General features: G+C 39.9%; 1 protein-coding gene and 1 long non-coding RNA gene across 4 annotated transcripts in view; one reads left to right on the forward strand and one right to left on the reverse strand.

Annotated features, from left to right (window-relative positions):
- The window catches only part of LOC137187320 (uncharacterized), an 82,732-nt gene extending 77,359 nt beyond the window's left edge, over positions 1 to 5,373 (forward strand). The window contains exon 2 of the long non-coding RNA XR_010929187.1: positions 5,270 to 5,373. This is a non-coding gene — a long non-coding RNA (uncharacterized lncRNA). The remainder of the gene's footprint in view (positions 1 to 5,269) is intronic.
- pik3r3b (phosphoinositide-3-kinase, regulatory subunit 3b (gamma)) overlaps positions 1,771 to 15,860 on the reverse strand; it is a 270,146-nt gene continuing 256,056 nt past the window's right edge. For all 3 annotated transcript variants that reach the window (XM_067596136.1, XM_067596137.1, XM_067596138.1), the window contains 8 exons: positions 15,695 to 15,830; positions 14,893 to 14,991; positions 14,387 to 14,567; positions 13,095 to 13,220; positions 12,679 to 12,998; positions 11,019 to 11,093; positions 10,671 to 10,841; positions 1,771 to 10,061 (listed from right to left, as the gene is read on the reverse strand). In XM_067596136.1, coding sequence (XP_067452237.1) covers positions 9,863 to 10,061; positions 10,671 to 10,841; positions 11,019 to 11,093; positions 12,679 to 12,998; positions 13,095 to 13,220; positions 14,387 to 14,567; positions 14,893 to 14,991; positions 15,695 to 15,830 — 1,307 coding nt within the window. In that variant the 3' untranslated portion in view covers positions 1,771 to 9,862. The remainder of the gene's footprint in view (positions 10,062 to 10,670; positions 10,842 to 11,018; positions 11,094 to 12,678; positions 12,999 to 13,094; positions 13,221 to 14,386; positions 14,568 to 14,892; positions 14,992 to 15,694; positions 15,831 to 15,860) is intronic.

A 15,860-nucleotide genomic window follows, 5' to 3' on the forward strand; every position in this document is an offset into this window, starting at 1 on the left:
AAACAAGCAAATGTAGTCTTGCTCTCACCACTGATGATATAATATAAATATGGTCAGTACATGTCCTGTTTCTCCTAAAACCATTCTGCTCATCCACCAATAAGCAATCTGAGTTCATCATATCACATAATGAGTAGAAAAGTGTTTTTAGACCAAATAACAGTTTAAAGGAGAAGAAATCTACACAACATGTGATTAAGATCCTTGTCAAGTGTTCAAAGTAGCAACATGATAAAAACTGCATTTCTTTTTATTTTTGGCCAAATATTATTTTACAGACACATTATGTCTGAAGTTGAGTTAAAACTCTGGTAGCTGATAAGTTACATGTTAGTTTTAGTCTCAATACAAATGCAGAAGTAGAAAAATATAAATATAATTGCTGCATCCAAACTTGTACTTAAGTAAAAAAAAGTACTTAAAGTATTATCAGCAAAATGTACTTAAAGTATCAAAAGTAAAACTACTTATTATACAGAATGGTAGTTTCAGAGTGTTATAACATTCTGTATATTATATTATTGGATTATTATTATTACATGTGCATTCAGCATGTAAGCAGCATTTCACTGTTGAGGCTCATTTTAATTACTTTATATGCTGTTGGGTATTTTATAATCAGTAATTTATAATTAAACTACAATAAAAATGAAGAGGAGTAAAAAGTTAAATATTTCCCTCTGAATGTGGACTATGAGTACAAACTATTATAAAATGCAAATACTCAAGTAAATCACCTCAAAATTGAAGTTGACATTGAGTTGAAATGTACTTAGTTCTGTCTTATTCCCTTTTAGTTTCTTTTTGTTTCCAAATTTAACACTTTTTAATTGTTTTTATGTCTTTTTACTTGTGTTGCTTTAATATTCTGTTTTATGCCTTTTGTGTTCTATGTAAAGCACTTTGAATTGCCTTGTTGTTGAAATGTGCTACACAAATAAACTTGCCTTACCTTAGTTATTTCCCACCAAAGGTCAAGACAAACTTCTCCTTCTTAAAGAGGCAGTTATTGATTATATTAATCATAAAAATCAATAACAGGTATATTCTAATATATATTAGAAAAGCTGCTAATTCATTTTTTTTGTTTCTCAAGTGATCATAATTGAAATTACAGGCCTTTTTCTGCTGTTTACCAAAAAATACTGATGTACATAAAACTACTGATTATTTAATTTATTAATCTGACAATTATCTTCTTAATTAATCCTTTTTCTATTCATTTTCTATAAAAATCCAGTCCAAATAATGTCTTTAAATGTCTTTTTTCATCCAGCAAACACTCCAAACCCTGATGATTTTAAATTTTTCATAAATTACAAAGAAAAGCTGCAAATATTTATATTTGAGAAGCTGAAACTAGCAAATGTTTGGCATTTCTGCTTGAAAATTGATTGATTGGTGATTGATTCATCATCCAAATAGTTGCCAATAAATTTCTCTTTTGATCAACTGATGAATTATGATTCAGCTGAACAACAGATGTTTCCTTCTGCAGTTAATTCATCTTGAAAATAGTAGTTTGACTCAATATTCTTCACTCAAGGTCCACTTAATACCCTTTTTTCAGAGCTTTCAGCTGCATGTGAGATGCTGAAAGCTCAGTGTAGGAAGTTGATTTTACCAAAATAAAATAAAAGACACTCAAAAGTTTTGTATTTCAACAAAATATTTTCTTTATTCTGCAAGAGAACTGAATATGGTGGAGCTCCACTGAAAAAAAAAAAAACGTACATGAGTTCAGCTCATAAACAAATGGAGAATCTACAACCGACAAACTATTGCAACCGATACGAGAAAATAAAAGTGTGCTGTGATTGGCCGAAAACCTTTTTCAAAAGAGAGAGAATACCAAGAGAAAGCCGGGAGCAGGTATGGCAGAAGGGTAACCCTGAGAAAGAGACCGACACCAAACAGGAAGTTAGAGGACTCAGACAGGAAGTGAGTTTTGTCTTCCGTATTTGAAACAGTCCAGTATTTGGTTCTGTTCACACCAGCGACACTTTTCACCAAATTGTGCAGGGAATTTGTGCATCAAGGTCAAATTTGGGGAACTTGACATGCAAATTTGTGCCGTTAGCCGATAGCAAACTGTCTTTAAACTTCATTTCTGGAAGTTTTTTTTTAGCTTATTTTATTAGCGCATAATAAATTAGCATTAACCACAACACATAAAAACTGTGTTTGCATCGTTGCCTTAAAACAAAAATTAAAAAGTTTACAGAATAATAAATAATCTGTGAAATTAGGATAAAGTTTAGTAATGAGGGGAGAAATACTAAAAACATCCTCGAACATTTTCAGTATTTCTAAAATCTTTTCGTGATCGTTTCTCTTTCTCAGTTTTACGTCTTTTTTTTCTTTTTTTATAGCATCGAACAACTGACACAGAAAGGACCGGAACTGGTTTCAGCTGTAAGCAGTGATGTTAAATTTGCTATTAAATTCAGATCTGAATACACCATAAACAGACAAATAACAGTTGTTTTTCCAAAGACATCTTTTTTTTTTTTTTTTTAAACATTTTTTTTTCTTTTTATACACAAAAAACAACAGTCAAGAGTACCAAATATGCATGCTGGATCTGTACGTATGTCAAAAAAGGGAGGTAAAAGGGGAGGAAAGGGGGAAGAAAGGGTGTCATATACACTTTTTTTTTTAAAAATCTTTTTTTTTTTAAGTTTGTTTTTTTGTGTTTTTTATTTTTTTTAAAGTTCTTTATTTTCATATATATATATATATATATATATATATAAGAAGCTGTTACTCCTCGAAGCTGTGCTGGGTACTGTGATCAGATAAGCAGTGGTAAGAACACAACACGACTCCTCGGTGAGAATCACAAACATATTCAAACCCGGCTGCAAATAAAACTTTGCAGAACTGCTTGAGGGCGAGTAGTAGTAGTAGTATCTGTAGTAATAATAGTAGTAGCAGAGGAACAACAGACAGTTGCTATTTTTTAACAGTCCTGGGGTTGGTGGTGGAGTATAAACACACTCAGAAAAAAAAAAAAAAAAAAAGGTAACAAGTTTAAGCTTATTGTACCTTTTTTCTTTTTTGTGACTGAGACTGCACCTGTGTTTTGGATCAAAGTGTACCTTTTATTTTCTTAAGAGGTGAATCTAAACCTGCTTCCTGTGAGTTATTCGAGTTAGAGTTTTCAAAAAGTGAAAACTTAACTAAACAGTCTGTAAAAGTAAACTTGACAGAACGGATATTTTGGTTTGTCCCGCTAACCCTCGCAACTTTTTTTTTTTTTTATTGTTCTTTCTTTCCCGCCTGTTTTTAGTAACTACGACGACCGGAAACACCTGTAAGTCGGAGGGGGGGGGGGGGTCGACGCAGCCGAAGGAAAAAAACATCGCGAAAAAACCCCCCCTGGTGGACAGAAAAGGGAATATTGCATGTTGTTGTGGCGGAGTGAAACACGACGGGGGGAAAATGTCCTGCAGAAATTATGTGTTTTTAAATTTAAAATCAATATTTTACAGTTTGCAAAATGCACAAAACATACTGAGGATCTATAGAATCAGTGTAAACGTCTTAAATCCCCCAAACACAAAATACATCGCCATAAAATTGAAGGAAAAAATTTCTATTTTTGTTTGCGAGAAATTTCTGCAGGACACTTTCAACACATAGAAATAGAAACGTTTTCAACTGCAAGCCGAACTAAAACTCCAGCTACGGTCGTCAAAAATGTGCAAATATATGAGTAATATGAGCGAGAGAAAAAGCTGTGAGTCTGTTCCTTTTGGTAAATAGTTTAGTCTGTTCACATATATTATTATTATTATTATAACGGCAAAAAAAACAACACACTGACGAGTGCAGATCTGATTGGTTTTTGCCGTCGGGGACATCATTGAACAAGAACGGATCCTTCCTGACGCTCCACAAAAGTTACCTGTTTTGTTTTTTTAAAAGAAACAAATGAACCAACAATCCTAGCTAGCTGTACGGGGGGGTGGAAGGGAGGGAGGGGGCACTCATTCACACAACAACATGGTTTCATCTGCTCTTGTTTTGATAATATCGAGGCAATGGAAATAATAAAAATTTAAAAAGTAAAACATCACTGAAACCTTTCCAATGATCAACTGAAAGATTAACAAGAACTGAAATCTTTGGTCTAAATGTTTCGGGGGGGGGGATGAAACAAAAAAAAAAACTATGACTCAAAACAAGCCTTCAAACTGTCATTTCTCTTAAGTTTCTATAGATATATATATATATATATAGTATATATATATGATAGATACGACATCTCTGTGTAAATGTGACTCAGGATGCATACATCACAGGTAAAATATGAACACAAAGTCTCTTGTAAGATGATGAATGTGTGCAATTTTCAGACAAGCCCTCTGTGAAGGAAAAGATCCGAACATATCTCTGAGAAAAAAGTTTTCAAAAAAAAAACAAAAAAAGCGCCTCCTTTCCCTCCTAAAGTAGCTCTACGTTTTTCTTTTGCCTGTAACCAATAATACTGTACATCTGTCATAAAACTCTAAAAGACCTTCAGCCCTGCTCACCATAAAACAAAAAAAAGGGAACTCTTTGTTTTTTTTTTGTTTTCTTTTTTAATAAATGTATAATTTTTTTTTTTCATATAAAGACATTCAACAGTGAGCAATGCAATATAGTTCAAGTAATAGAGTCAGGGATTTTTTTGAGTTCCCTATTTTTGAAAAAACAAAACAAAACACAAAAAGTCAGCTAATAAAATAAAACCTTCAGACTGTGTGATGATGATGGTGGTGGAGGAGGAGGAAGAGGAGGAGGAGGGTGGGGGGAGGAAGGAAAAGACGATGACATCCTCTTTTTTTTTTTTTTTTTGGTGATGACGCTATGTGTCGCTAAGCTACAGGAAGCTGTGAGGGTTAAAAAAAAAAAAAAAAGTCAAAGTGGGGATCTAGCTTAATCGACTGAGAGTGATTGAAAGTATCAATGCAGAAAAAACCCTGATCTATTTATTTAAGTTTTCAAATCGCTGGCTTCATCGTGTGGTAGTTTTTTTGTTTGTTTTTTTGTTTGTTTTTTTTAACGGTAAACTGGAAACACCTGAGGGTTAATGACCGGTCATGATGGAGACGTTTAAAAAGTCTGCCGGATCGAATAGCCGATAGCACCTGGAGAGTTCGGATCATCTTATTTGGGTAACGGATGAACTTTACTGTGGTGCTTTTAAAGAAAAAAGAAAAGGAGGAAAAAGGAAAACTGCTTTGGACCCAGTCTGATCCTTTTTTTTTTTTTTTACATTCAGGATTATATCGACAAACCGCGTCTTTGTGTTCCCCCCGAAAAAACTAAAGAATCCTGCCTGAAGTTCAGTCCAAGAGAGAAAAAACACAGCTGGATGGAGACAAATCTCACAAAGCCGACGACTTTACAGGTGAGACAACTTTCTTCCTTTAAATTTGTGACCAGAACAACAGATTCTGGTGTCAGTTTGGGTCTGAAAACTAAACAAAAACACTAAATCAGATATTAAAGACTCAATAAAAGTTAAAATCTGACTCTGAAACATCACGTAAACACTTGTAGCCACGATTTGTGTGACCTGTCATGAAGAAAAGTAGCTGCAGATGCGAAATTTGCAGTTTTAACATTAAAGTGTTGGAAGCAACTAACAAGACAACAAAGACAACAACAAAGCAAAGCTAACAGAACTGTAAAACTTCATTGGTGGATTCGGTTCAACTTCCTGTAACATGTTGAATTTCTACAACAGATTTTTTCCACAATTTGTACAAGAAAGAAACACGAATCAAAAAACAAAAATCCAAATCTGAACGCTTCGCTAGTTTCTCGGCTAAATTTGGAGGTCGACCCTGAAACGGGAAACGTCTTTGCGCTGCATCTGTTCCGTCCAGCTGTGCCTCTTGGATTTCTTCTTCACTGCTTTTAAACTGGGATCATAAGAGGGACCGAACACTTTCAGCTGGCAGTTTAACTTCAACTTGATAAATCAAATTTAGCTTGTTCTCACCATTAAACACGGCTGGTCGTCCTTGAACTTAAGCTGCTCTTTTAAAATATGATCCAATAGTTTGTATCAGCAGTTAACTTAAACACAGTTAAATTTCTTGTGTAACATTACGTTTACTTTGTTTTTTTTACCTTTTAGGAACTTGCATCTCCACTCTGACTGAATGGAGGAATTGACAACAACATGGAGGTCACAGTGAGCATCATGTTTCTAACAATCATCTTTTATGCACTTTGGAACATATTTGACCTAAATGGAAATGCCATAATTTTTAAAGTTTTTTACTCGACTGTAGCAGATTTTTAAAAATGAACTCTGAAGTAGCCGATTTTGATTCTCTAAATACCAAAAAAAAAAGCCAGAAAGCAGCAAAGAAACGTCACAACTGCTTCTCTTTTAATTACGTCACCTTGTTTTGCTCTCTTAACTCTCCTGTTGTCTTCCCGTTGATCCGGGTCAATTTTGACCCGGGAGGACAAAAGTCCACAGATCCTATAAATTTTAATAAAACACCCAAAATGCAATGAAAGTAGTGATTGTTACTTGTACTTGTAAAAAGTGTGTGGAACCATCCACGTGATTTTCAGGCAATTAGATGAAAGGAATTCATATTTATGATATAAAAACGGGTCAAATTTGACCCGAAGACAACAGGAGGGTTACAGAATAACCTGTGTTATTCTAGTTGTGGACCAGCAGTCTGACAACAAGCTAAATGTGATTTAGCAGCTCCAACTTTAAGACGCACAAAACTCAGTCTCCAGTGAAAAAAAAAAAGAGGAGACCACTTCCTATCAATGGCTTTCAGCTCCACAAAACCCACCTCCCCTCCCCCCCAACAAACAACAACTCCTCTACCTAATCAGAGCAGACTGTATCATCGAGGGCGTGGGGTCGGGGTGGCGGTGGCGTTGGGCGGGTAGATAACGGTGATACCGTCAGGGGGGTGGGGGTGTTGAGGAGGACACTGAGACGGGTGTAGATAAACACATGGTGGGCTACAACCAAGGTTGTATCATTCACTCACAATGACTCCTCTGCAGCTTCTCAAACAATGGCCCTCTCTTCCTAAACCTGACGCACTCCTTCAGACGCACCGCAGTGCGTGTGTGTGTGTGTGTGTGTGTGATGCTGGCTTATTGTACTGTGAAAGACACCGCAGACGACAAAGAAGAAGAAGGAGGAGGTGGGGGTGTGTGTGTGTGTGTGTGGGGGGGGGGGGGTGCTTTGTCTGACTTTGTAACCAGCGTCGTCTCGTCTTTTTCCAGGTAGACGACCTCACAAATCCTATAAAATCATTTTTGACGAGGTTTTTAAAAGGAAAAAAGGGGGCGGCGGCTAATCGAGAACAGCTGCCTTTTGTTTTATTTTGCCACAAACCGCAGAAAACCATCCATCTCCCCCCCACCCACCCGCCCCCCCCACACCCTTCCCGTAGCTCCACTAACCTTCACTCGTCAACAGGAACTTACAATAGTTGCAGATTATCAGTCGGGCAGCGGATTGGACGACTATCAGAGACAAAAACAGCCAATCAGAGCAACTCGGTTTGTTTTTCTCTTCAGTTTTTGAAGATATTTTTTATTGTGTGATGCTTTTTTTTTTTTTAAAGTCTTTGACAGAGAAAATGTTTCCACTGGTTATAAAGTCAAGCACCGGGCAAGAAGTTCTGAGTTTTAAAAAAATAACAACTTTAACAAAAAAAAAAAAAGCAAACTAAAGCAATCAAACAAACAAAAACTCCAAAAGCTTCACTGTGCACTTTGATTATCTCTTGGACCTTTAGTGCATCTCTCTCTCTCTCTCTCTCTCTCTCTCTCTCTCTCTGCTTGACTGCTGAACTACATTAACACAACGCTAGATTGCACGTTCTTTCAAGTTTTCAGTATTTTTTTTTTTTTTTCTTCTAAAGCCTGTGTCTTCAGCTCGGGACGTCGCCTCCGTCTACCTGCGTTCTTGTGTTTACACATTAAACTTTATTTTTTTTTGTTTTGTTTTTGTTTTTTTTTTAATAATCAAAGCTTATTATTTCTGAAGGTTTTTTTTTTGTAACAAACACACAAACAGTCCCAGTTTTTCAACTCACAGTCGTTAGCATATATGCAAGTATCACGCTCTCTTCTTCTTCTTCTTCTTTTAAAACCACACATAAAATGGGTTTCAGGTTTTATGGTCAGACTTTTTTTTTATGCTTTCCTATCAGGATGATTCTGGAGACCATTTGAAACCTTTTGTCTAGTTTAAGTGTAGCCTTGTAGGCTTGTTTTATGACCTCAGCGCTCCGTATGTAACCTTTAAAAACCTTAAAAGGTATTTTCTTAATTTCACGTGTCTGCCTGGACTGATAAAATATTCCCACAGTCTTAACATACGTCCAGCGAAGAAGAAGACGACGAGCTGAGTCTAAAAGTTCTGTTTCGTCCCGAGCGAACATTTTATCACACCGGGCAGACATCTGAAGATGGATCGAAGGTCATGTGACTGGATCATGGAGTTACATAAAGAGCGCTGAGGTCATAGATGAGGCTCATTTAAGTGCTTCTTCTTCTTCTTCGCCTGTCTGTTGGTTGGTTTCCCACCAAAAAAAACAAAAAAAAAAAAGGCTTATTGGTGTAACAAGCATGTGGCCCAAAACTCTGTTTTATGTGTGGTCTCAAACACACCGTTCCTTTGCTTTTTCTTCACTCTTTTCTCCATTCATAAAAAAAAGAAAAGTAAAGTAAAGAAAGGACAAACTAAGAAAGCGGACTCTTTGCCCTCCCTCCCCTCCCCTCCCCTCCCTTTAACCCCCCCCTCCCCCTCCCCCCCTTCACCTCCGTCTCCACATCAACTTTGGTCTCTGGTTCTGATCGGTGACGTTGCCGTTTACACATTGGCAAAAAAAAACAAAAGAAAACTATGTTCCAGCAAAGCAAAAATTAACACTCTACAGTTAGTATAAAAGCAAGCCTTTTGTCCTTCTTTAAGACTACAAAACTGTTTTGTGTCCCCCCCCCCCCCCTTTAACTCCCCCCTCCCTCCCCCCCCTTAAAACCCCTCAGCAGCAGTCTACATGGAGGAACACTTCAACAGAGTTATAAGTGTCCGTTGTCTCGTTATGCTACATTATTTTTGCTTTTCGTACGGAGAGGGACAGAACAGACACTTGACATCATCATCATCATCATCATCATCATCATCTCCTCTTGCATTTACCACAAACAACAAGTTTAGGAGTAAAAAAAAAAAAGAAGGAAACATCTGCAACATGAAAACGACTTCAGGAAACAAACCAAAAAAAAAAAAGAAAGGTTGTAATATAATCATCTGAGGTGGGAAAAAAAAAAGTTTTAAAATGGGAATGTTGTCGTCTTCGTCGTCATTCTTGTGGGTGTTTCTGGTTAAAAAAAAAAAAAAAAGTCTGAGCTGGAGTTTAGGTAGCAGCGGGGGGGTCAACCTGAAACTCTTGACGTCTCCTCTACTCCGTTTCCTTCCTTCCTTCCTTCCTTCCTTCTTTCCTTCGGTCGTTTTATTTTTTATTTATTTATTTATTTTTTTTTCACATTCACAAACATTTAAAACTTCCTTGTGCAAATCAAGCAGTCTTTAGAAAGAATGCCCTCCGAAATTGTTCATGTAAAAATATATAACTTCAAAGGTGGCTGACGTGTGTGTTGCAGCAAGTGTTTAATTCGTTTTTCTATCTATCTATCTTTACGGGGTCTGGTGTTGGGTTTGTATTTCAACCGATCTCCTCCTCCTCCTCCTCCTCCTCCTCTTCCTCCGTTCTCCCTTTCCCAAAAAACAAAAAGGGAGGGGAGGTTGGTTTGTTGTCTATGTGTGAGGGGAGGGAGGGAGGGGGAGGGTGGGGGCGTGGCCAGGTGGGGTTCATCTGCGTCCGGAGGGCATCTGTGCGTAGACGGGGTAGGCGAGGCGCACGTTGAGCGAGTCGTTGTGCTGCACCAGGGAGGTCTGGTGATAGTGGAGCACCAGGTCCTTCAGGCTGCTGTACAGGTTGTAGGGCTCCGCGAAACCGAAGCCGCGCGGCGTGCTGTAGATGACGCAGTGCTTCACCTCGCCTTCCACACTGGGAGGAGAGAGAGAGAGAGAGAGAGAGAGAGAGAGGAGTGAGATCAGACCGGCCGCTCAGGAATTCAAAAACTTCCAAAAAGATGCCTCGTCACAGTCTAAACTCTGAACTCGAGCGAACTTTTCAACTAATACGGAGTCTGAAGTTTCTAATTATGAAGGATGAATATTTGCTGGAGCAGATCTTTGACAGGAAATGACTCTGGCACCGCTTATAAACACAACCAACTAAACTTAAGTAACTGTATCAGAACATTTCCTCTAATTTCCCTGTGATTGGTACTAAATTACACTGTTCTTTCCAGGAAACGTCCTGGGAAAGTATTCAGAGATGATGATGATGATGATGGAGTGTTACCATTTTCTGTATCACAACAATAGAAAATAAAAGCTTAAATCTCTTTTGGATGTGTACAAGAAGGAGCCATTGTTATTTGATTTAAGCTCATAAATGCTACATGCTACATGCTAACCAAGGCTAATGCTAATGAAAGGGACGTTTATTTATCCTACAGTGATGTTGGGAACTTTGAGGTCATCTTAGGTCATACAGAACTGATCTGTCTTCATGTTATTAATATTTCAGATATGTCTCTTCTGTACTCACATGACGGAGCAGGCGTAGCAGCCCTTCTTGCTGCTTTCCCGGATGAGAAACGCTCCGTCGGGCTTCCCGAGCAGCAGCTCCTCCGCCTGCGTCCTGTTCAGGTCTCCGACGAACCAGCTCTTCTCGTCGTAGTGAGGCAAGTTCTCGTCCTCCTCGCTCACGAAGTAGCCTCTGCTTCCGCACATAGTTACATAACAAGACACACTTAATCACAGAGAAAATAATCTTAACTTAATAACAGTCGCTCTCTGCGCGCGCACACGCACACACGCTGACATGTGTACAGTAACAAGCAATAACCTCGTTTTCTCATTTGGCAGAAGAAAGGAAGAAAAAGTACAGACTCACTCGTCAGTGTTCTCGTTCTTGATTCCCAGCCAGTCGTTAATTCGTTTCTGACGAACTCCTTTGTGATTAAGCCAGCTTTAGAGAGAGAGAGAGAGAGAGAGAGAGAGAGAATCATTACTACTAGGAATCAGTTCACTCGCAGCATTGTTTAAAAGGTGCAGAGAGAACAAGCATGAGACTCAATAAATCAAATTAGTGAGCCTCCAAGAAACGTCTTCGCAGGCTGATCTGGGATGAGGCCAACTCTGCTGACACGCTGTTCCATTCCTTCCCAGAAATAAAGCAGGAAAATCTCCGGCTGAAGCAGGCGAAGAGGAAACACAAGTTTCTCTGGCTGCCTTTAACATCTATGTGATGCCATACAGTGTCGGGTGTTTAATCGATTCGATTGGCCAAAAACAGTCGTTCCTCTTGTTGTTTTATCTATAAACCATCTCGTCATTGATTTTTTTTAGAAAATTGACAGTAAGATATAACGTATCAGTGATTTGCAACCCCGGGGTCACGACCTACAAGAGTCACAAGATGATAAAAAAAGTGTTTATTTATTTGAACCTTTTCTGACTTACTAACAGAACTCCAGCTGTTTCCACTAAATCTAATCAAAGTAACAGGAAAATCTGATCCAAAACGGTCACTTAATGCGCAGCGAGGTAGACGTGTGAACTGAGGACTCAACTGGATCTGAAGTCGACACGCAAGCAGATTCACAACCGACGCGCTCGACTTTAAAGGTGCAGCGTGTAGAATTTAACGTCATCTAGCGGAACAGACTCAGCAGAAAAATGGAATATAATATTCATAAGTATGTTTTAATTAGTGTATAATCACCTGAAAATAAGGATTGTTGTGTTTTTGTTACCGTAGAATGAGCCCTTCATATGGGGTCCTCTTCTACGGTAGCCCAGAACGGACAAACCAAACACTTTTTGCAAGTTTGGTGGTTCTTCTACACACTTTCAATCTACAACCCCGCTGCTAGATGCCACTAAATCTTACACACTGGTCCTTTAATGGGTCACTGTGTGTTAATCAACCTGAGCTGAACTGTTGACCTTTTATTCTGAGAAACAGACAGCACATGATTGATTCAATTATCTAATAAAAGGGACAAAAATCCTTTTCTAGCTTCTACAATGTGAAGATTTGCTGCTTTTCTTTGTTTTACATCATTGCAAGTTGAATGTTTGAGTTTGAGAGCTTTGGGAAACTGTGATGAATAGTTTTCATTATTTTCCGATTATACACACAAAATGATGAATCCATTAATAAAAATAAATGAACAGAAATGAAACAAATTTAATCATAGTTGAACTACAATATGTTTGCTGCCAAACACACAAACAGAGGATCTGGGAACCAGAACAACTCTTTAGTCCATGTTCCAGGATTTAGTCTTGTCCAGTTAACTTCATTCAGCTGTTTCCTGTTTTATTTAGTTACAAGATAGTGAGGTCTTGTCTCACAGCTCTCTATACAGGCTGCGTTGTGAGAGGACGATTGTGTTAGAGAGCGTAGTTCATCGATAAGTTTCAGTCTATTTAAAAACAAAGCGTGTCTTAACAAGACCTCGTCCCGTATCTGCCTCCCTGCTGTACTCACAATCAATAAAACGTGCAGCTTAGGAGCTCCACATCACAATAGTGTTTCCTTTACTTACACTAGATACTGGTCCCTGATCTTGCGGAGCTGTATGAGGTCGGGCTTCAAGCTGTTCATCTTTTTGTCCGTCTCGCGGTTGTCCATGGCTTGCGTCTTCAGGTCCTGCTCCAGCCGCACCTTGCTGTCGTGGATCTCCCCGAGCCGAGACTTGAGCTTCTCGTAGTTCATCATGATCCGCTCGATCTCCTTGTCGTTGCCTTCGCGGCGGAAACGCTCGATGTAGTCCTTGCTGTAGCGCTCCTGCGTGTGGCACTGCTCCTCGAAGATCTTGATGGTCTCGTTGAAGGCTTCGATGGCCGTCCGCTTCATCTGGATCTCCTGGAGGACGAGAGAGGAAGAGGAAGAGGAGGAGGTGAGCGTCAGAAGCGGGAAAAACATCTAAACTGCGGTCAGAAAGCAGGGATATACTCGTACCTGCGACGTCTTTGTGTATTCTTCGTACAGTCTGTCGTACTCTTTGCTCTTCTCCTGGTACTGATTGTGGTATTCCTGCAGCTTCTTCCCCACGGCGTCGATGTTGTCCTCCTTCACCAGCTGGTCCTGAGGATTCGAGGAGGAGGAGAAGCGTTAGAGGCAAAACAAGAAAACTCTGCATGTCAGAGACGTGAAACAATGATGAGCTATTTGTAATTAAGGACGGAGGTAAAAGTGTGCATGTTTGGCCCCTTCACCTCCTGATTCTGCTTACTGAGGGGTGACTTCTGAACAGGCTCGTTAATAAACCACCCACAATGCCCCGGGTGTAGGGAAGGTGAGCTCGCTCGTGGATATTGCATCGCTCTGAGTAATGACTCGCCCGGCGAACGAGCGGAGCGAGAGGGAGGAAGGGAATAAATGCAACGGCGGCCCTTTGACACCGCGGATGTGTGCAATTATTTAGGGAGCGTGCAGCACTGGTGGGAGGGGGGGGGGGCAATCTTTCAGCGAGTGGAGATCCTGCTGCCGCTGCACTTTAGAGTGGAAACACCCAGCGAGAGCCATGAGGTAACAGAGGAGGAGGAGGAGGAGGGGGGGGGGGGGGGGGGGGACACACGCTTTCAGAGGTAGGAAAGGTGTTTCAAAACAGAACTAACTACAGAGAGAAGAGTCAGAAGGAGTTACATCCCCCCGAGATCAGGATATGATAAAACATTTAAAAGGAAAATGTTGTTTTGTAACCTCGTTTTACTCACTACAGCTTCACTACGGACACTTGTGGATCTGCAAACTTGCACGAACACACAAATACTTAAAGCAGAAAGCAGCTCTGCCATGTACTGAGGTTGTTTCTTCTTCTTCTACTACTCCTCCAAAAACCGACCCTCTAACCAAACAGCACAGAATATGTTCACATCCTCACCTAACCTCAGTGGCAAATACATAGAATTTCCTTTTGCTACTTCACAATAAAAGACAGGAAGTGTTTGTACTAGTTTGTCCTGACTTTGTCATTTTAACTCTCTATTGTTCTATTTTATGTATCATTTGTCTATAGTAGTCTTCATTATAACTGTTCCTTCTGTGGATGATTTATAGTCTGCGGATCTTGTGTCTGATGTTTTACTTCACAATAAAAGCCTCTCAGCAACTAGTGAACTAGTGAGGCTGTTGTGTGTTAAATAAAAAGCATCAAGAGGAACGTTTAAGTACCGAGAGCTGAAGTTTAGCGCGACAGTTTAGTTTGAGTGTGTGCGCGGGTGTGATTATGTGCTTGTGTGTGTGCTGACCTGCTGGAAGCGGGAGATGGGGTACATGAGCTTGACATCCAGTTTGGTGTTGTACTGAGCCAGAGACTCGTGTCTGTAGTGGCTGATGAGCTCCACCACCGAGCCGAATGTCAGGGGGTCGGAGAAGCCGTACTTCCCGTCTCGGTGGTAGATCTTTATCAGCTTGTTGTTGCCTCCTTTCCTGCGCAACACATAAAAAAAAAGAAGCCATATTTAAAACTTTTACACTGGTAAAATCCCTCCCTGAAACACACAGATTCTCTTAAATATTCCCCTCAAGCACTCGAGCACTTTATTTCCAGGGTAGCGGGCGATTTGCTCCAATTTATACCAGGATGCTGAGTAGGCAAAAATGCTTCTCAACACATTATTTCCCTCAATCTGTAGTTAACTAGAGGGATGGCTGCATAAAAGTAGAGCATGAGAAGTAATCTAGCACCCGTCCTCCTCCCCCCGGAGGGGTTTTAAACACTCTCCATTCATGATAATCTCTGCAGTGCTGTTACCTCAGCGTGAGCGTGTAGTCGCCCTGCATCTTTGTGGAAGCGTCCCGAACCAGGAAAGTCCCATCAGGCATGTCTCTGAGCTTATCGTTCACCTCCTCCCTGAAGACAGAACCAGAGCCAAGAGGAAAGACGTTTGAGTCGGTCGCACAGATGGAGTTCATTTAAGAGTAAACAGTCCATCAATACAGTGATGTTGGGAGAGACTGGGTGGACTGGTCCCAGCCAGGAGTGTCTCTCTGGATAAGTGTGTGTGTTAAAGGTGGCAGCAGACTGACTGTCTGCACTGTAGGTGTGGTTATCATGTGAGTGTGTGTGTGTGTGTGTGTGTGTGTGTGTGTGTGTGTGTGCTAACCTGCATTTACCTCTTCATGGAGGTCAAAGCCTTAAGAGACACCATGTTTACAGGTTCTCATGAAAAAGTAACAGATTTCAACCAGATTTCTGTCTCCTCAGAGACAAATTTGATCATAAAATTGTTGAAAAATAAAGTTTTTAATACTTGAACAGTGTTGCTGCAGTTTTGACACTCTAGAGACAGTTTTCTGTTCTCTGTGCACCGTCCAAATAGGCAAAATTGAGCCAAAAACATCCACATTAATCGTAAAACTTTAATATCTTTTATCATATAAAGCAAAAATGACAAATAGGAGGAATATCTAAAAGAGAAGGATATTGGAGACAACATTTCCCCACACTTTGATTTATTATAAGCATCTCTGAAACTGGATTATTAAAGAACTGTGACTGAGACGTTTCTTGTTGCTGATATCTGAAATAAGCTAATATCAGCTGGTAATATTACCTGGATATGTCGCCCCAGTACCACTCGGCCTCCTGCAGCGAGCCTCCCGCTCCTCCGTCCTTGGCGCCGTTGCTGCTGACCCCTCCCACCCCGACCGAGGAGGACTGCTGGGGCTTCGCTGGCTTTGGAGGAAGAGCTGAAGAAGAGACAGAGAGGAGAGAGGAGA

Source organism: Thunnus thynnus, chromosome 8 (assembly GCF_963924715.1).
Source record: "Thunnus thynnus chromosome 8, fThuThy2.1, whole genome shotgun sequence".
Lineage (NCBI taxonomy): Eukaryota > Metazoa > Chordata > Actinopteri > Scombriformes > Scombridae > Thunnus > Thunnus thynnus.